Below are 21,040 nucleotides of genomic sequence, written 5' to 3' on the forward strand. Positions count from 1 at the left end.
CCTCCTTACCCCCCCCCCCCCCCCAGTCCACCCTATTCAAACCTTTAAATTTAAGTGTGGAAAACTCTGTCACATTTTATTGAGCGTAGCGGCATTCAGAACATTCCCCATGGCAAAAGGGAGTTTGTTTGTGAAGGACAGACAAACAAGATAATGCTGTTCATCATTTCAGTTCTGCATAATTTCTAGGCTCTCAAGGAAGACTTCTTTGAATAAACCAAACAGAAATTTGAGAGCAGTAACCAATTTAATGGTAATCAGGCTCCACGCATTTGCGATGCTGCAATTTAACAATCACAGGGAAAGAACTTACTTAGCTGAACATTTTGGCAGTGGTACCCACAGCAACTACCTGGTTTTCAGGTAGTGAATGCAAGACAGGTTTAGTCTCTGACACAGGGTTTTTAAACCCAAGCTCCCCATTGCAGGCTGTTACAGGTAGCAGAGAAATTGCTAACAATATACCCAAGGCTCTACTCTGAGCACCACCCAGCTCAGACAAATGAACAGAGTTTTCCTACAGAAAGTCACCTACAGTAAGAATAGAAGCAGAAATAACGAGCTATTAAAAAAAATATGATTAGGAGAAGTGTGAATTGCTCCCTTGCATTTATCTTTTAAATGAAGTGCTTTTTGGTTCCCCCAGAGTTTCCCATCTCTCTTTATACTTCCTGAAATTAAGTTAATGAGTTACAGAATAGAAACTTTTTTCCCTCAAAAGCAGATTTTCACACAAACCTTAAACACCAAGATGATCCAGCTGGGACCTATCTGCCTTGTACCCTTCTCTTTTAGAAAAAATAAAATTTCCAAATTCCTCAACATGCAAGACAAAAATAATAAATTTTCCAGTCAACTATACATATATCTAAAAAAAAAAAAAAAAAAAGAAGAGGACAGGGTCATTAATGTGGACTGGGGGCCATTTTTGATAGGCTCAAGGGATTTGGATAGTGAATTCTAAGTCTAACCTGCATGAGAGACATCACAATGGGAAAGAAGAGAAAGAAAAGCTTCCCCTAAATGCAAGATCTACACTGGTGACCCGCAAGTGGTCTCATTTGCGGGAGGGGGGCGGGGGTGGGGGAGGGGGTGGGTACTGGTAGGTGGCAGTCTGTCCCATATAGCCCATCACGTTAGTGGCAGGGGGCTGCGGAAACTGTTGTGACATGAGCGGCTGTGGCTGCTGGCCCGAGCGCCCCACCATCCCTGCATACTGCTGTTGGGTAGTGCTCTGTGAGGTTCTCCCAGCTGTGGCAGCTGTGGTGCTGGCACCATAGCCACTAGCACTGTACTCTGCAGTGCCATAGCCACTCGTGCCATAGGCAGCTGCTCCATAGCTCCCTTGAGTGTAACCATACTGGCTCTGTGCTGCCCCAAAAGCAGAATTTGGGCTCCCGTAGGCACTGCCATAGGTCTTGTTGGCTCCATTGGCATAACTTTCACCACGCTCACGGTCTCTGAAGCCACCTGAGTCTCTCCGGCCCTCTTTCACTCCCCGGAGCCTCCTGTCACACTCTTCCTGGTACATCAAGTTAGGGTTGTTTACTGAACTGCTCGTTCGGTAACGAGAACGACCTCCTGGCGATGGATACATTAAGATTTAGTATCACAAACAAGTTCTTAAACAATGATCTCTGGTTACACTTATGCCACCCTTTCTCCCCCTTCTACACCCCCAATTTTGCTCACAAGCAGCATCTTCTTCTGACTAACTGTAACTTCTCTGAACAGCTATGCAGATGCCTCTTCATTTTGTTCAAGGTGTAAACATGAAGTTTAACAAGCGTTCTTTAGGTATGTACTCGGAGGAAAAGAAATGGAAGAAATTCAGGACTAATTTAGAAGGATAAGGAAACTTCTTATTCCTTCAGGGAATGGGAAGTGTGTCAGTTCCTGGAATTCAGTGTATCCCTTTACTGACTTCAATTTTGCACATGCACCTTGTTGCCTCTCCTTAGCAGGAGCTGTCAGGAAGCAATTACTTCAAGCAAAATCAGCTCCCTGATGATCTTGCAAGAAAATAAAAAAAAAATCTACAGCTAAGGTAAAACAGGGGACTGCCTCTCTCTTGGGACAGAAGTACTACATCTACAGCAAATGTTGGCACCTCAAGTATAGAACAGTTTTATTACTAATGTGTTATCTTAGACCTGCACTTACTACTCCCCTACCCTATCTTAACACTCCCTCCCTCAAAACGGAGAACATATTCCCCGAGTAGCCCTTCTCCCTTGTGCCTTTACCTCCACCACCACCTCCTCCTCCTCTGTGGTCCACAAGCTGCATCAGCTTTGGATTGATGGCTTGATTGGCTTCTTCCAAGACTTTGATAAGCTCCCTGGCTTGTTTCAGGTTTCCTGGTGTGAAGAAGGTGTAGGCAGTACCTTTGTTGGTACTACGTGCGGTACGGCCAATACGGTGCACGTAATCTTCAGAGCTGTTCGGATAGTCGTAGTTTATCACAAATTTAACATCTTCCACATCTTGTGAAGTGCCCAGGATCGAAGCACAGTGAAAGGGTGGGGTTGAGGAAAGGGGAGAAGACGTGCCAACGAAAGGTGGGGAGCACGAATGCAGGTGACAGTAATAAGAAAAAAAAAATTCAAAGTTAGTAATTGTATGGAATAATTACAAGACAGACTCATCCCAAAAGAGTAGAAGACTGAAATTTAAGATCATCAGGAAGAAAGGTCAATGTCCTGAAAAAAAATGGCAATTTTAAAGCAGCTTTGCCCTGCTCTCAAAGTCATCCTCCCCGGAATGCATTTCTGTGTCTTCCTGTGTCAAAGACACTGATGTTTGATTGTTAACTGAATTTAGTACTTTTTTTTTTAATGTAATCTGTGAAGTGAAAATGTCACCATCAGAGCAATCTGGGGTGGAGGAAGGGGCAGAACTGCCATAGTTAAAGCTTTTACTCTGTTGGGAGAAGTCTAACAAAAAATAACAGTAATGAGATCACTTACCTTCCACTCAGTAACATGAAATAAAAGGCACTCTTAAAAATATTTATTTTACAGTACTAATAAAATACAGTGAACTAATTCCCCTAGCCTAAAGCTTTAGGCATTCAAATTACATCAGTTTTGTTCAGCCAACTCATTAAAAATTACTCAGACCTAAAGTATCTTAACTCAGCTTTGTAGTTATCACTAGAATGCATTGCACTAACACTTCTGTGCTGCTCCGTCCAGTTCTGGCAAGCTTGCATAATCTGGACAATCCTGAATTCCATAAGCAATTCCCTACTTCCACTGTCAGATTGAAGCAGGAAATAAAATTATCAAAATGGCTTTGTATGCAACAGTTTTAAAATTTAGGAGATCACAACTGTGTATTTTAAAACAAGACTTTGTAAACTTATGGGACAGAAACCAAGTAAATGTTAGTGCAACACTTCAGTGAAAGCACCTTAAGTACCAAAAGCACCTATTTGCTCTATTATACAGTATTTTCAAATGCACCATTCTACAGTAAGTGCCCTGCTCATTAAAAAAAAAAAAAATTAAATCTGCATTTTAACAAGAATATTCTGAAAATATCCAAGATAAAACACAGATTTTTGTGATTTCCTTTCCTCTTTTTTCGTTTTGTTTTAAAGAGAGAAACATTCTCTGTTTGTTACCAGACCGATGCACACTCCCTCCTCCTGTGGGAAACCGCTGCAGCCGATCCCGTCTCTTTGCCTTTTATTTTTGGCGGCCTCCTTTCGAAAACTCCGCCCTCTGACACGGGACCACTGGAGCGCGGGGAGCATGCATCAAGGGTCCGTGGCAGCGAGAAGTCCCCACACACGCTCGCTCTGTGAACTGGCTTAGACGCTTCTCTGTAGCCCCATTTGGTTGTGAAGAGCCAGAGAACCTGGGCTCAGGTAAAAGTTTCAGGTCCTCCAACGCTTTTTGTCCCCTATTTGGGGCTCTTAGGGGCAATTGTCAAAAAAATGAAGATACAAAAATTACATCCAAAGGGTCAGACTGCATCTATTGCCCAGACTGCATCAATTTCAAAGGGGTTGTAGGAAAAATAAAAACATTGAGGGTTGTTGTGACGAGGGGGACTTTATGTCTGTTTCTTATTACAGCAAAGGGGGGGGGGCTCCTCAGTCTTTGCTGACTCCAAAGTCCTGAATCACACCAAAAAAAGGGAGTGAGAAGGCAGGTTTCACAGGGGGCTGCGCGAGTCTCCAGCTAGGGTCCTTGATGCAACAGTTTTAAAAAGGGAAAGTGAAGTATAGAGAGGAGTATGTCTGACAGATTGCATCTTCACAGCCGGGGTGTAGCTAGACTGACAAGCTCCAGGCTACATGGTCCTCAGCCAGTCCCGTTTTGCAAATCCAGTAGCAAATGACTTGAATTACCAGAGAGGATACAAGGATGTGCTTTCCTGTCAGAAAGCACAAGGAATTGTAGCTACCAAGGCAGACAGAACTGACTTGACTGGGGAGGAGTAGAAAGAATGGGAAGGCAGGAAGAGGAAGATGCAAGGGTGTTTTCCAGACTAGAAAGTGGTCCTGTAGAGCACACAGCTTGCTGAAGACCAGAGCATGTACAAGACTCAGCTTCTCCAGTCTAGCGAGCTCCAAAGTGTTTGTGCACACTCGCAATCCTCCTGCACTTTTAGAAGGTAACGTAGCAGGATCAAGAACTGAGACTGTAAATCATTTTTGACAGCTACGGGGGAAACATTCCCTTTGTCAGACCATCAGAACACCCTGTGGCACAGACAGTCTCCAATTATTAAACGGGACAGATATAAACTAGCAAACATGCTAGTCTAGAGAGCTGTTTAGACCATCATTGTAGATGTACCCCCACCCCTGCACTGAGAATTATCTGCAGCTGATATCAAAGCTTCTGTAAACAAAACAAACCAAATCCACTGTTTTTAGTTTAAAAGACTGAAAAAAAAAATAAAATAAAATAAAATAAAATTTAAAAAAAAAAAAAAAAATCAGTGCAGAGAGAGGACCTCACTCCAGGGAATTATCACAAAGAAGTCATTACGGGACTAAGAACTTACCTGAAAGAAGCTTTTTTGAAACCAATGTTCCATTAGGAAGAGGGAAAGCCCTGGTGACTCAGCCAAAAGGCGCGCGCCCCTGTTTTATGTTATTTAGGTAGAAGCCTTCCCTTTCCAGGATCTTGGAGGAAGTCGTCCAGAAGTTTGCCAGTTAAGTGACTTATTTTAAGCAGCAAACTCAGGGCCCCAAAACAAGCAGAGATGTTGTTCAGTAACAAGAAACAGACTCTGATACCTTTCCCCCTTAGCTTGGGTGAAGTGGACAATGGGAAGTGGGGAGACTGTTTTCTTAAGTGTTATCCAATTGAGTCTTTTGGGGGAGAGTGTTGGTTTTTTTTTGGTTTTGTTTGTTTTTTGCTTTTTTTTTTGAGGGGGTTGAGGCTGTTTTAAATGTCTAGGCAAGATGCACAAAGAAGCTACCAGCACATAGCAAGCCTGTTTAAAAAATGCTGCTAGAGAAAGCAGCTCTCTTTCATACAAACTGGTTTCAGGCCTCAGTCTCTTCTCCCAACAGGCCCAAGTTCTAACTGCACAGGTCCAGACATGACCCTAGAGGGCAGAGACTGAAGTCCATATAATCACTTCCTGAGGAAGTGCTGGACATTTTTTGAGGGGGGTGGGGAAGGAGGGGTGAAGGTTGTGTGACCAAAGGCTGCCAAGTCTGTTAATGGTCTGCCTGTATTAAAGTGACCATATGATGCACAGCACAGCCACCCTTTCAGCATAAAGAGAGCTCAGGTAACTGAGGCTTTTAACAAACTAGATTCTCCGAGTTAAATCTTCACTGATTTCGGTAATTTGTCTAGAATTTACCACAATGACACACTGACTCCCAAGTAGCTTATCATCTACCAAACTCAGGGTGGGCAGAGTATTCAATGTCTGTTATTAAACTCAGAGCACTTCAGCAGCCATCCTCCTCTTCTAGGGTGGGCAGAGGATAAGGACTGTGCTCAGCACACAGTGTTTCACAACACAAATATGGTTATTATAAAAGGGGGCACAACTGATGCATCCAGACAGATCATTTTCATACCACCAGAACAGAGCTGTGCGATTTTGGTTCAATTATACATCTGGGTAACAAGATGTTAAAGGCCATATATCATCTCAGTGGTCCTGCCTAGAAGGAACACAGAGGAGGAGGGAAGGTTACAAGTCAAGAGCAAAGATCTGGAGCAGTGCTTTCTCAGATGTGAATACATCTGCAAGGTAAACATGCATGCACACTGGGGTTGGTATGTTCAAAACTGTGGTGTGTCATATGGGGAGAATATTCGCTATTTGCTGTCGAAATGCTCTCCCAAAACTTCCTACTTGATCTAACACGCTCTGAACTGAGAGCAATCCATCCCTACCATCCAGCAACAAAAGCTGGATTTGGGGAAGAAGTGAGTGTGATGGAAGGGTTGGGTTGCATAATTGGACGTCTCTTCTCCCTCTTGGCGATCGATTGGTCATGCCTAGGCCTTGCTGCAGACCAAAGCCTGTTCATTAGGAGCAGGAAGAGACTTTGAATATGAAAGAAAAAAAAAAGATTAATGTTAAAAAACGTATTTCACATGTGGGGGAAAATCACGCTTTGAATTTTTTTTTTTTAAAGAAACATTTTTCACTCCAAAGAAGAAATATATGCAGCAGTAGGCAAGAGTGGTCTATGTGTACAAACCTAGCCCACGAGATGCAACGTCAGTAGCAATGAGGATAGGAGCCTTTCCAGAACGAAACTCTGTAAAACAAAGCATGCTATGAAGTAAGATTTTTCCAAAAGATGAAGTTACCTGAATTTGATTTACATTAAATGCTCATTTTCCAGAAGCAAGGTGGCTCAATTCCAGAAACCCCCCCACAGGTCAGGACATAATGGCTCAAAGATTTTTCAAAATCCAGCTGCCTTAAGCAATTTTCCCACTTTATTTTATCAAAACAAACACAAAAAGGCACAAATACTGAAATTAGGAATACAAAGACAAGAGGAGTCCTTTTACCTGTGTCTATTTGGTCTAGAGATTAAAAAAAACCAAAAAAAAAAAAAAAAAAAAAAACAGGCCAGAGAAAAACAAGTCTAGGTAAATTAGGTACAGCAGCCCAAGTAATTCTCCTGTCAGTGACAGACTCACCATTAAGCACCCAATCTCTTTCTGGCTGACTCTTGTCTCCATGGATACACATAGCTGGCCAACTGTCAAACAGAGATGTACATTAGTATAGATAGAAAGTACATACATTAAAGAAATCAGGAAGCTTTATTGGCATTTTGTTTAAAAGGGAAAAACTGTAAGATTTGAGAAATATTTAATTCTCTGGCCTTAGTTACCCAGCACGTGCACTGTAAACCCACTACCTACATAAACAATCACCTAACGCAAATCACATTTGCTCTATTGATACAGTCCCCATCAGCATATCAGGATTCTGATACACTAAAAAAAGCTGCACCACTTAAAACTCTCTCTCTTGTACTAATGCTTTGACGGAGTGGAATCTTCTGGGAAACAAAGACTGAATTCAGCCCAGAAAATAATGGATAAGTTACTCCCAACAGTCGCATCACAAACATTTAAACCTTACTGCTTTTGATTACAATTTTTGTTTCCCACTAGAAAAAAAGTGGAGGAAGGGGAAAAGCTAATCACCCATCTCTGCGCATCCTTCGAGTGAGATCATCACATCGCCTCTTTGTCTCCACAAAGATGATAGTCTTGTTTTCCTTTTCTGCCATGATTTCTTCCATCAGCTGTATGAGTCTAAAACAGACATGAGAGCCAAGATGTATAGCCACACATACCAGAATACAGGATCTCTCTCCCAAGGGACATTGAGGACATATACAACATACATCCATGTAAGTTAGTCAGTATCACACAGAATTTCTGCTGGTTGTACAAAGGTGTGGTCAAAATATACAAAACAGATTAATTAATTACAGGACTGACTGACTTTGTAACACTCAAGGGTTAAATAGTAGTACAAGCAACTTCACTATTTAGAATTCCTAGTAGGCTTACAAAGCATTGCAGACTTTGAAGTACAACCAAAGAAAGTGGAATGGTGGGAACATCAGCTTACTTATGGTCTTTCTCGCTTTCCATGCATACATCCACTATCTGCAGGATATTGTGGTTGGCACTTAGCTCCAAGTTTCCCACATTGATCTGAACATAGTCCTGCAGGAAGTCCTCAGCAAGCTGGCGCACTTCTTTTGGCCAGGTGGCACTCCACATCAGAGTCTGCCGGTCAGGCTAAGGAAAAGGGAAAAGAGATTTGTTTATGGTACTAGATTTCGAATAGGAAAACAAAGGATGCTGTCCTTCTAAAAGGATCACACACCCTTATCTGGTCAACAATTTTACGAATTTGTGGTTCAAATCCCATGTCCAACATTCTGTCAGCTTCATCCAGCACCAGGTATGTACACCGACGAAGGTTGGTCTTTCCAGCCTCAAGGAAGTCAATCAAGCGACCTGGTGTAGCAATGCAGATCTCCACACCTTCAGAACAGAATAAGGAAAACGAGTAAGGCTCTTCATTTGAATGTCAACTGGTATTTTTAGTCAGAATGAATCACCTTCCACAGCAAAATTGTTTTTTTAAAAAAGCACCACCCTCATTCGTACCCAATACTGAGTCACTTCAGTAGAAGCCCTAGTTCCTTTTAATATTTTTTCCATTCTGAAATTACTGTTACAGTGCCATTAGAATAATAAATGCAGTACAGAAATGAAAAGATTACTGCCCGTGAACACCTGTGAAGAAGAGCTGTCCAAAAATCAGAAATGAAGTAAGCTTCTACACAAGTCTGAATCATCTTCATCCAGAATTATGCAGTCTAGAGAAGTGTCATTTTCAAATATTAAGCACTCCTCTTGCTATATGGGTCAAATTGCTTTCAGTTTTTTTAATATATAAAGCCAAAGCAAGAACTTTAATACTGAGCAATTATGCACCAACAGTGGAAGACAACCATCCTACCAACATTTGTGGGGATACCAAGAGAGTTCAAATATTCGTAACTTACACCAGGCTGGGCAATTTACATATTCCTTAAAAGGAGGACCTAGTTTCCAACAATACCCAAAATTTACAGGTGACTATTTCAGTGTCACTGAAATGTCCACAGAAGGTAAGTTTCAGGAAGAAGAGGCATGAAAAAGATTTTCTTCTTAAACAGAAGATCTATTTTACAGCACTCCAGAAAGGTGTGCAAAACCCCAGCAAGCTGATCCTCCCAAGGACTCTTCATGAAACCTTGGACTCTTCCACTGAAGATGCTGGTTTTGAATTGGAAAGTACTGTTTTCTTGAACAGAGATATCCCACAGATTTCTACCATGCATGCCTTTATCCCACTGCTGCAGTTTGCAGTAAGGACCCTGCAAAGTGCAGTGGTAAGCTAAATTTTCTGATTTCTTGAATAGATCTGTATGTATGTCTGCCTTGATAATAATTCTCACATCTTTTCACATAATTCCATTACATTTTTTAATCTGGTGAAGAAGAAAGACATCAGCACATTCCTCCATTTGAAATTATAGACCGCTTACGCTACCATGTTAAAGTGGTTCCTTAGAGGGTATATTGTGCTTCGTGCTTAATAGCAGTTAAAAAACAAAACAAAACAAAACAAAACAAAACAAAACAAAACAAAACAAAACAAAAAAAAAAAAAAAAAAAAAAAAAACAACAAAAAAAAACCCACAAAACACCACCAGCCCCAAAACAACAAAAAAACCCCCCTGTGACCAAAGCAAAAACACACACTGCTCCTGCTGTCTAAGTTTCTATATATTCAGAAACAAAGTTTGATTATTTGAATGAACATAGGCAGAAAACTTGAAATCTGCCTTAAGAAAAATCTCTCCTCAAACATGCTGGTATTGCGTTTCCTTAAAATAACCTGTTCTCTTTCTGTGAAGTTTTCTTTTTCCCTTTCTACACCCTGACGATCTTCACAAGTGGAATGTTCAAAGAGCAAACAGAAAGAAAATCCAATATCCAAATCACTATACAGCAAAGAAGAGAACTACCTCATGAACCAGCACTGCAACTGGAAAATGAGACACTCATTCACCCCTTCCAGACAGGTTTTGAGGAGTTTTATTTTTACAGAGACTTTACCGCTTTTTCCAGAAACTGCAAGGACCCATTTTAAAATTACCTCTTTCTAAATCTCTGATTTGTGGACCTTTGGGTGCTCCTCCATATATGCAGGTACTCTTCAGTCTTGAACATTTACCATAATCATCAGCCACCTGCTGCACTTGCTGGGCCAATTCTCTAGTAGGTGCCAGAACCAGACACTGCAAAAGGAAATGATTCAGGACGAGTCAAGCTGCATACACATCCCTAACATAAAACCATAAGCAAAGTTAGACCATCTGCTCTTTTATTAGCTAAAACATTTAAGTATCTTTAGACTATGTCAGCAATTGCACAGAATTCCAACTGAGTGGGATGCTCACACTGTGATAGTAAAAATTCCTATTCTCATAGGAATAGGATAGGAAAAACTACTATTCTGATACATCAATTTAATGAAGCACCATCTCATTAACAATGTCATGCCATACATACAAAAAGGAAGAGAATCAACAAGCACTTACAATTGGGCCATCCCCTCTCTCCAAATATGGCTGGTGGTTGATGTGAACAATTGCAGGCAACAAGTACTAAAACGGAAGAAAACAGTATTCCATAACATATACAAATTGCGATTCTGTAAAACCAGATACCTGCATTTATCCATCAGAACAGAAAATTTTCAGAGCTGCATCCACTTTGGCATGAGTACAAAAATTGGCTGCTCAGCACCTCTGGAATGAAGGCTCACTTAAATTTGGAGCATAAGTTTGCAGAACTGAGCAATCATCACTTTAGCCAATGTTTTTCATAAAGGATAAAAATCCTTTGAAACACTGCAGTTAAAATAATGTCTATGCTGAAATTCAACCCTTTTTTATTTTAACCTGTGTAGTTTATAAAACAAGTGTACTAAAGAGAACATCCTGTTTTTAAAACCAGAATATAAGCACACACCAAAGAGAACTAAGCATACAAACAGGAAGACGCACAAAATACACTCCTGTGAACACAACAGGCTTGTAGTCGAGCTGAAACTCAAGTGTCCCCCATGATACAACACAAGAAGCTTTAAAAATGCAATCATCCCACTGGTAGTACTGGCAAGCCCAAAACCTAACCCTTAGGTAATTTCTCCCAGGTGACCAGGAAAGCTAGCTGAAGAAATAAAAGGAAAGAATACACACCGCTAGTGTCTTCCCAGAGCCGGTCTGTGCAATGCCCACCATGTCACGACCGCTGAGGGCTAGTGGAAAGCCTTGGCACTGAATTGGAGTGGGTTCTGTGAAGTTCTGGTCCATCAAGGCATCCATCACATACTCTTCAGAGTTTAAGAAAAGAGTAAATTTCTTAAAGGATAAATGAGGCTTTAGAGAACCTTTTAGAGAATAGAACCAGTAACAGTTCAGGTATTTTTTGAGCAATCTTCATAATCTTAAAGAATGGCAAAAATACTTACGTGGAAAGCTACACTGGTGGAATGCAAACACCGGCTTGGGGCAGCCCTCCATTCCCCGAATTGTTATCTCCTTCTTCCTTCGCAATTCTTCAACTTCATACTATTTATGTAGAAAGAAATAAAGAAAGGAGGAGAAAAAAAAAGGTGCCAAAAGCACCAAATATCAGCAGGGGCTTAAAGTGCAGGTTTCTAACTACTAACTCTCTTCTAACTTCTGAATAACACCTTTGTTAGAGAACTAAATTAAAACAGAGATCTAGGAAAGACTGCTTTCCTAAAGACTTTGTTTAAGACTGAGTTATTGCACAGCTTCTCTGATACTCAGAGATATGAGCTCTCTACACAGCCTAGAAGGACAAATCTCCTCTTACAACCAGCCCTCCTAAATGAAAAATATGTTAACAGAGTATTTTTAGGAATTACACTTTTTCCAGAAGCCAGAAGTGACCAACAGCTTGAAAAGTGATTAGAAACAGAAGATAAGAAACATGCTTTATCTGACAGTGCTAAGAATTACACAAACTAAGTAAGTCCTAATATACCATGAACAGAAGGCAGGGCAGTCCTTCTCCTTCAATTAACACATTCCAGAGGTAGATAAATGCAGAGTTCTTGCTGGATAACTTGCAACTCAAATGTTGCTAGGAATTGTTTCAGAGAATGGAAGAAGCTAATAACATCATAATGATACCCTAGGAACTCAAATTTTTTTAAAGGAACTTCTTGTAATATTTCTGAAATGTGTAGCCGCATAAGCACAATTTCAGGATTAGAAAAAGTGTTTTATTTTTGTCTAGGTTATCTTGCAAGTCCAACAGCCCACTGCAACATGCTTCAACAATTGTACCTTACTGTAATGCTTATTAGAAATCAATAGACACATCAATGCCAAATATGCACTTTATCCAAAGCAGTAGATTCAGTACTTTTGAGAATCCCTTGAGTTTGAATTAAAAGGTAAAAAAGAAAATTACTTCTGGGGAAAATGTGAAAATCCTTTTAGCTGGTTAAACCAAAGGCAGCTACAGCAGCTCATGCAAACCATGGTTCAGTAGCTTATGTTGTGGTATCTTTAAGAAGTCAATAACCCGTTCAATTCCTTTATGTCACATGCATACTTCACATAAGGATTTGTAAGTCTATGCAATCAGATAATGACATTTTGTTTGTTGCCTCATGTTAAGAATAAAAACTCTTAATTTCTGATTTTAAAAATACCTTTCAAGAGAGAATAGAAGACTAGACTCAAATTTGGTAGGAAAGGAAGATTACTGTACCTACAGAGTAAACACAGAGTAAGGCACCTGGTTTTGAGCCCCCTACGTGAGAAGAACATTGTTTTAACAGGGCATGTCCAGTTATGGGGGAAAGCTGGTGGCTGCAGAACAAGCCATATGAATACATACTGGAAGTACTGGATTTGTTTAGCTTGGGAAAAACTGGGCTAACAGTGACCTTTAACTGCTACTTTCAACTCTTTGATGGGTCACTACAGGAAAGATGCTCAAAATCCCATGAGAAACATTAAGCCCTGAGACAGCCACCCACAGAGGATATAAATTCTCCTCATCTCTGGGGATGTTCAAACTAAAAAGGATAAGGCACTAAGCAACCTGCTCTAGGTTCTACCATTAGTGCTGCTCTAAGCAGAGGATTACACCAGAGATGTCCCTCAAGGCCTCTTTCAGCCCAAAATTACTCTTATGACAAAATATTACTTTCAAACCTTTTCTCTCTTTCAAACCTTTTTAGTTCATTTTCTTAGTTTTTTTCCAGGGCTTCTCCAGTACTGTAACTTCCTAAGTTTTATCTCCACTGACAAATCACTAGACCAGACAAGCATTATGAAGATGCATTACAAATGACAAAATACAAAATATCTCATATAAAAATGACCAAGAAGAGAAACATATCCTCTGCTTTGTTAAATAGTAAAGACAACTAGAACCACTATCCAGCAGAGTACACAGGCTAAACAAGCTTAATGAAGAGTCAGCTCCATTTTACATGCTGTCACAGACTTCCTAGGACAAGGTTTTCAACTTGTGACATTTTCTGTTGCAGATAACACAGCACTTACTGGAGTAAGCCTGGCCACTTCTGGATGTTCCACATAAAAATTCTTCTCAAACTTGGGCAGTTCATTTAAATCCCATTTCTTCTTACGTAAACGTTCCCCTGGATTTCCAAATTTCTTTGGAGGGAGAGGACCTCCACGACTTGCTCCAAACCTGTCAATGTGAATGTTAGTTATTTAAAAAAACACTACCAGTACTTAAAAACTATTCTAGGATTACTCTGGAATTTTCTTAACCATTCTCTATTGTGTTTTCCCCAAGCTGACATATAAGCACAACATTCTAGCAAGTCACTTCCCTCCAATCACTATTATGGTATAAAACCTCTTGAAATAACATAAACCTGCTTGGGGCTGGTTCTGAACCTAAAACCATGTTATTGTAAATCACCCCTTTAAAGCTCCTGTCTCTAGGACATGGCTGCCTGTATACCTGTAGCATTTGCCTTGAAACTGACAGTGCACTTACAACATGGTTACATAAAAGGGATGAGAAAAATCTCTCCTTGAAAGTTACTTCTCTGTCTCTCATGGTTAGTTTTACAATAAACAGCTATTTCACTATCTCCCCCTCTATATCTTGCCTCCCTTCTTATCAAGAAGTATGCCTCAAATGAAAAACAGCAGACTGAAAAACAGAAAATAAGTCCAGGCAATCCTACTGTAATTCTGTAATCAACAAAATTTTAAAAACCCTTATTTTTAAAATACAGCCTAAGAGGGAAAAAAAAAGACAAAAGAAAAACCCTATATGAAAAATCGTATCCTCTATCAGATGCACTGTGATGAAGACTGAAGAGAGTAAGAAGCTCATGTTCACCAAAAAGATTCCAACTAGCAGAACAATTCAAAACGTATTGCTCTTTCTCTCTAAGTTTTCTTTATCCAGTTAATTAGATACACTTCAGAAAGTTAAGAACTAACTGTAATGACTGGCTAACGCAATAGGCAAAACATGAGCTTCTGGCAGTAAGCTGTAAGAGTAAATAAAAACCGAGTGGCATGAAATTATTATTTACTGTAAATATCATGAAATGTATTTTTAAATAACACTGCAAAAAAAAAAAAAGTTACAGCACTTTCATCAGTATTGTACAAACTCAGCAGAAAGAACTTTTCTAAATGCTATCAAATCCATTTTTGTCCTAAAGGTACATATGCAAAACATGAATTCATGAGACATGACCATTTCAAACAACTTTTAGACAGCAAAACCAAAGTGTCAGCACCTTACCCAGGTAGTCCACTAGTAAATAAAAAACAGGTAGTGAAATAAACTGAAAGCAACAAAAGTCTCTAAGCAATATTCTTACAGGAGTAACTTCTGGATGAAAGAGGGGGTGGAAGAGTTACAAAAAATAAATAAGAGCTGAAAAAAAATTTCTGAATTATCTTAAGTACAAGACTACCTGCTCAAACATTAAGTACATTTGTTCTTTAAATCACTTCCCAATGGAAATTACAAATTATAGTGACTAAGAGATCAAAGAAACAGAACTCAAATCAACATTCTAACAGGAAGAGGTGGTAAAATTGTTGAAAATCCAACTGTTGGAAAGGCCCAACTTAAAACCTGCTAAGTTAGTTTTAAAATGTCTGCTGTGCTGCAACTAGGCTTTAGGCTTCTTCCCTTTCCTATAAATATCCTTTTTCTCATGTGTATGTTTATCAGATCTCCCAGACAGCTTGCAAAGTCACCAAGTTTTCTCATATGAAAAAGACTGTGAAACTCAACTTCGAAAATGCATTTAAGCATTATGCTTCCTTTCAGGACAACGGAAATAAAAGGCACAGACCGTCATTTACAGGGACATTCACCTTTTGTGATGATGTTTGTTACCAATCATGCTAAACCGAGTTCAAAATGTCAACAATTTCAGTACCCAAGCAGTTCCTACAAAACCCATAACCTCACTCAAGTCCACCAGAGGTTCAAAGGGTTGATGACTCCCCTTAGGAAAGGAAACATGACAGGGCTGCTTGCAAGACTAGACACTGCAACAGCTGGGTACTATGAATACTTGCTCCACAGCTATTCAGCAGGAAAAAATGATATATTCTACACAGAAGGCACATAGTTTCAGTTCTCCACTCTTACACACAATATGCCTGGATACTGAGCTGAAAGGAAGGAGCCCTACAGCAGCCCTTGAAAGCTGCTTCTGTGGGGTTTATCTGCTAAACTGGCAGTAAATGACACTTCACATTCTGACTCCAAGTAAAATGAGATTCCAACGCCAATTAAACTGACTTAAATCTAGTATTTCCCTAGTTTGCCAACAGCTCTTTTTTCAAAGATAAATTCAGACTGGCTCAAAACATTCTTCCCTTATGTTACTGCTGCCATCACTTCTGGGACAGAACTGAGTAAATCTGATACATTCCAGAGCAAAACATAACAATTTTCCATCCCAAGAAGTCACCTACAGCTCATTCCTGACAAGAGAAAACTAGAAACCGTGTATGTGATTAGGCTACAGAAGAAGTGGTGATAAACTCTCAAATGGTGCTGAACCAGCACACTGGGTGGCCCAACATTTTATACAGATTATTTATAAAGTGAGAGAGTTGTTAGTGGTTACAAATATTTTCACACCTTAAAAAGACATAAGTTATAAATTGCATCTTAATGTATTAAAGCTTCCAGGATTAAAAAAAAAAAAAATCCATGCAAATGTCCACAAACCTCACAAAGAAACATGTAAGCATTTCTTTTACTCATGCAAAACCCCCGATCTAAAAGAGAAGCATCCACTGTAATTAAAGACTTTACACTAATTTTAAGGCATATTGTAGCAATATGTATATTTAAGCAATATGTATATGTATATTTAAGGCATGTTGTAGCAATGCTTTGGCCAGTGTTCTTTTAAGTAACTGTATATAAATCTGCATACTCAAACTCACTCACTGAACCCCAAAAACATCTGTGGTCTGATCTATCTCAGACTTGCCAAAGCACTTACTCAATGTCCTTGTGTTGAACTAAGCAGAAAATCTCTTAGCAGAAAAACACCAGAACACTCCCCTTTTTGGAAAAAAAAAATGAAACTATCTTTTAATTTCAGAATGTTAAATGCGGGTGTAAGATAATGCAATGATAGAACTATCTCCTTCCACAGACAACGAGAAACTGAAATGTCAAACTGCATTGCAATGTATAGCAAAATATTCTTTAACATCTCAGTGGCAAGGTAAAACGAGGAAAAGGAAGTGCGGGAGAAAAAAAAAGGGAAAAAAAATGAAGACAAGATTCACTGATATCTAGCTTACCATATAGTAAACCCACATTAGATGTTTTTTGTTAATTCTTGAGAACTGCACATGGTCTGAAAATGTCACTCTCAGAAATTAGTTCTAACTTTCTCTTTAAAAAGGCCTGGCACGAATACCTTATTACTTTCAACCCTTAAAAACCTGGAGACTCAATCTAGTTAGGAAGTGTAACAGCGCTGTATTTATTGCTGTCACTCTCAAAAAAAACAAATCGCATCAAATCAAACCTTGCAAAAGCCTTTTACAAGCCAAACCTCCTTTAAATAACAGATTAAAGAGTATCAAGCACCAGGCCTTTACAGAACCACACAAACGATTTCTGTAGCACTACGTAAGCTTGGCAATTGTGGCCCAGCACCACGGTTCACCGAGATCACCCTCCCGAGAAGCCAAGTCCCCCGCACGATAGTTTCCAGACCCATTTCCTATCACGATAAGACTGGGAGCGCAGCTGAGAGAGATCTTCCCCCCACTGCCATCATTCCAGTAAGTCCAGAAAGAGCAATGACAACCAGAAGGGCAGACAGAAGGTAAATAAGAGGGCTGGCAGAAAATAATTAAGGCGGCAGGGTGGATGCAGGCCTTAAAATTTCAAGCAAGGCTCAGAATTAGTTATACATGAACGGTGGAAAAATTAAATAAATAAATAAATAAATAAATAATAAAATAAAACCCACAAAACGCTCAAAACCCACCACCCCGCCTTGGGGACAGGTAAGTCTCCAACAACCCCCACCCCCACACGAGAATTTATGGGGGGAAAATCTCCACAAACGGGATCCTGGCTGCCCCAATACCGCCACTCCAACACACATCCCCCAGCCCCGCGGCCTCCCCCCGACCCCAAGGAAAGCTCTCGGCTTCCCCCACCGCCCCCCGCCGTGCCGACCCCTCCCCCCCCCCCCCCCCTTACCCGCCGCGGTCTCGGTCGCGGCCCCGGTCCCCGAAGCCTCTCATCGCCCCCGGAGGGGTGGGTGAGAGGCAGCGGAACGCCGGCCGTGGGGAAGGCGAGGGGCTGGGGGTACGGGGAGAGGGTCCAGCCAGGGGCGGCTGCGCCTCGGAGGCCTCGCTTTGCGCCACCTCGCCTCTTTGGTGGGACACAAAAGGAGAAGAGGTGGTCAGTGGGTCCGAGACCCGCTGGGCGTCAGCGGCCGGAACGGCGGGGCTCTCGGTCGGCTCCAGGGCCCGGGCAGTGTGGAGACACCAGCACCTTCTTCCTCCGCGCTCCCGACACAAAATGGCCGCCGCCGCCCCGGCCCGCTCCGCAAACGTTACGGGCGGCCCAGCCCTGCGCAAACTACGGCCCTCCGAAACACCTACGCCTATTCACGGAACCCAACTACGCACTAAGCGGGCTCGGCGAAACACTGCCCCGTGCAGCAGCGGGCGAGCTACGAAAGCTGCGTAATGTTCTGTTCTTAGAGCCGGGGCCCCGGGTGAGGAAGGCGGAGGGGAGGAGTAACGCTATCCCCGAACGTCAGCTGCGCAAGGAGCGCGCTCCGTAAACCCTTCTGCAGGGCAGGGAACACCTGTGCAGAGGCGCACGTTACGTAAGTGCACGTCGTACGCAAGGTGCGTAACTCAGGCTGGCGTAGCGCGTAGGGAAGAGCCCGGTGGGCTCGGCGTAACATTCGTACGCGGACCGTGCAGGCCGGGCCGGAGGGCTACGCTGGTTTCGCAGAGTTTGAAGAATACAGCCCGTCGCCTACGCGCCCGCGGACTCCGCCGAGCTGGCGGCAGGGTTGAGGACACAATGATGGGACAATGGCGGAACAATAACGGGACACTGGGCTACGGGGCGGGAGCGGCCCTTTGGACCCCTGTGGCGGGTCCGGCGGGCCGAGGTTATTCCTTGTCAGATTCGCAGGGGGATTTTGGCGCGGCGCTGGGGCAGGAGCAGAGTGACAAGCAGCCATAATGTTTGCTGTCGCCTGAGCTCCAGCAGGCCAGGAGAGAATTCCCCAGAGGAGCCAGAGACTCCTCGCTGAAAGACAGAATAATCCACGAGGCGATTACGTGGCACAGACTATAAATCCTTTTGTGCTGGGTGTGTGCTATCGCCAAGTCAGTATGTCCTGGCACAAGGAGCCGTGTTCATGGACGGTGGGGTTACACCAGCCAAACCCAGCCCCGGCCCACACCGTGTTATCGCTGTCAGCAGTGCTTTCTGGACTGTCAGCTTATCAGAAAACGGTTATATTGACAGACGGGAAAGCGAGTCCCCTTTATTTTCAGACCCTAGGATAAAAATAACAGCCTAGAACGACACACAAATTACCATTTTAGTTTCACATGCTATATTTATTTATTTATTTATTTATTTATTTATTTATTTATTTATTTATTTAATATATATATACACACATATATATATATGTATGTATGTATGTATGTATCACATGTGTCAGAAAGCAGATAGCAATCCGAGTGCTTAAAATAAAATACTGGAAGGAACCTGGGTCTTTTCAAGTGGGTGGCAGGGAGTCAAGTGATACTACACGCTCTCACTGACACTGGGTACTCGGCCACTAGATACAAATGGTGGCCTACTGTGGGAAAGCCAGGCACGTGCAAAGGACTGATGTGAAATGTGAGGTTGTGTTTCATGTCAGGTAAAAAAAAGGTGGCCTGTGTAGTTGTGAAATGTGTGGAATGAGGCCATGGGACAGTTATAAAAATGAGTTTTAATGAACAAACAGAAAAAACATGGGAAGAGGCTTTTTGGACAAATATTTTGCATGCTTATAAGTAAATAATGTGAGTTTTAAAGTTTTCACAATATAAATTTGAAGGGGTTTTTTAGGCCTTTAGCATGTAGGATAGAAGAATGTGAAAGTATTATTATTTGCTTTGAAACAAAATTACTATAAGCTTTGAGCTGCTTTGTAATAAAAGGTTTTGAACTATAGCTTTAGAATATATAAAAGGAGTGGCAATCACCTATATAGAAGAAGGAAGTGAGCTTATCCCAAGCTAAAATTTGAGGATCCTGGAAAGGAAAACTGGACCCCACCATCACAGATGTATGATCCTGGAAAGGGAAGCAAGACATCACCCTCACTGATTTACAGTCCTGAAAAGGAAAACTGGAGCCCACCATCACAGATGTAAGGAAGCTAAACATTACCATCACTGATTTACAGCCCTGGAAAGAGAACCTGGGCCTCACCATCACTGGCATATGATTCTGGAAAAGGGAAACTGGACATCACCATCACTAATTTACAACCTTGGGGTATAGAAATTCTACTTCACCGATAGAAACTGATCACAATGGGGAATAGAAATCCGACTTCACAACTAGAAACTAAGAGAAAACCACAAAAAAACCATAAACCACCCCCCCCAAAAAAAAACACCCCAAAACAAAAAAAACAAAACCTGCTGAGAAGCACTTATGAAGATGCTCAATAAATACCAGCAAAAATCAGCAGCTGATGTGCAGCTGGAGAGGAAACCCCCACTGTACCCAGTGTGCTGCTTTGCTCACACTTAATCATTTGAATTGATGAATTAATAAATTGATTGTTGCTTGATATATTGGCTGAGTGGAGCTCTTATTCCTTACACTGACATTGCATTAAATGACAATGGCTGATCCATTCCTGGCTCTCTCAGATCAGCCAGCCTCCCAGCCTTCAGCTCTCTAGACTTTTCTCCACTGTGAAAAATAGTGCTTTACCTCAGGAAAAATACCAACTATCTGTTAAGAAACCACTTAAGGAAGGCAAGCCCTCTAGGTCTGTCACGAACAAAAGCCCGGCTAAAATGTCAGGCTTCTCTTCCATAAATTTCTGGTCATTGCTGCCTTTTTTCTTGATGTTATCTTACAGGCATTTGGTAATCCAAACAAAATAATTATTTTGCCAGTGAGGACAAGTTCTTTGACCAGATACCAAAATTAGACTCATTGTAATTACCAGAGGGCAAAGTAAGACTTCCCCATTGTATCCATGTGTGTTTGTATGTATGTATTGTTTAATTTATTTTAAAACAAGCAATTCCATGAGCATTGGAGATATTGCAAAAGGAATTGTTATTTTGGCCTCTGATGCCTTGTTTCCCTCTTTATTCCCAGCTTCTTCTTTTGCCCCCCATGACCTACATCTCTGGCTAGTTCAGAGCTGT

The 21,040-nt window shown here is 41.4% G+C and overlaps 1 protein-coding gene and 1 long non-coding RNA gene across 3 annotated transcripts; one reads left to right on the forward strand and one right to left on the reverse strand.

The window, feature by feature from the left end:
- Window positions 1-17: 17 nt before the first annotated feature.
- Window positions 18-18,200, reverse strand: DDX17 (DEAD-box helicase 17). The gene is made up of 13 exons (XM_066184120.1): window positions 17,826-18,200; window positions 13,640-13,790; window positions 11,560-11,659; window positions 11,288-11,421; window positions 10,625-10,690; window positions 10,180-10,321; window positions 8,353-8,513; window positions 8,092-8,264; window positions 7,659-7,769; window positions 7,143-7,204; window positions 6,692-6,751; window positions 2,247-2,486; window positions 18-1,581 (listed from the first exon to the last, which is right to left on the reverse strand). Exons 1-13 carry the CDS (start codon window positions 17,867-17,869, stop codon window positions 1,058-1,060), a joined length of 1,968 nt encoding a protein of 655 aa, XP_066040217.1. The 5' UTR covers window positions 17,870-18,200; the 3' UTR covers window positions 18-1,057.
- On the forward strand, window positions 17,324-20,437 carry LOC136289889 (uncharacterized). Of its 2 annotated transcripts, none has more exons than XR_010720887.1 (3): window positions 17,324-17,442; window positions 18,335-18,484; window positions 19,822-20,437. It is a non-coding gene; the product is annotated as an uncharacterized lncRNA (long non-coding RNA). The 2 variants fall into 2 exon arrangements; XR_010720888.1 differs by having other exon boundaries at window positions 17,324-17,398.
- The last annotated feature ends 603 nt before the right edge of the window (window positions 20,438-21,040 follow it).

This window comes from Chamaea fasciata, unplaced genomic scaffold (genome assembly GCF_029207755.1).
Source record: "Chamaea fasciata isolate MVZ Bird 193981 ecotype frontalis unplaced genomic scaffold, bChaFas1.0.hap1 SCAF_5, whole genome shotgun sequence".
NCBI classification, from domain to species: Eukaryota; Metazoa; Chordata; class Aves; order Passeriformes; family Sylviidae; genus Chamaea; species Chamaea fasciata.

Bases quoted from the DNA above. Each gene is read 5' to 3' on its own strand.
- DDX17 (XM_066184120.1), bottom strand. From the start codon at position 17,869: ATGAGAGGCTTCGGGGACCGGGGCCGCGACCGAGACCGCGGCGG. The intron at 7,770-8,091 runs GTAAGCTGATGT...TGTCTGTTTTAG, and splicing joins GAAAGCGAGAAAGACCATAA to ACTCATACAGCTGATGGAAG. The intron at 2,487-6,691 runs GTTTGTACACAT...GCACTTCACAAG, and splicing joins CGTTGCATCTCGTGGGCTAG to ATGTGGAAGATGTTAAATTT.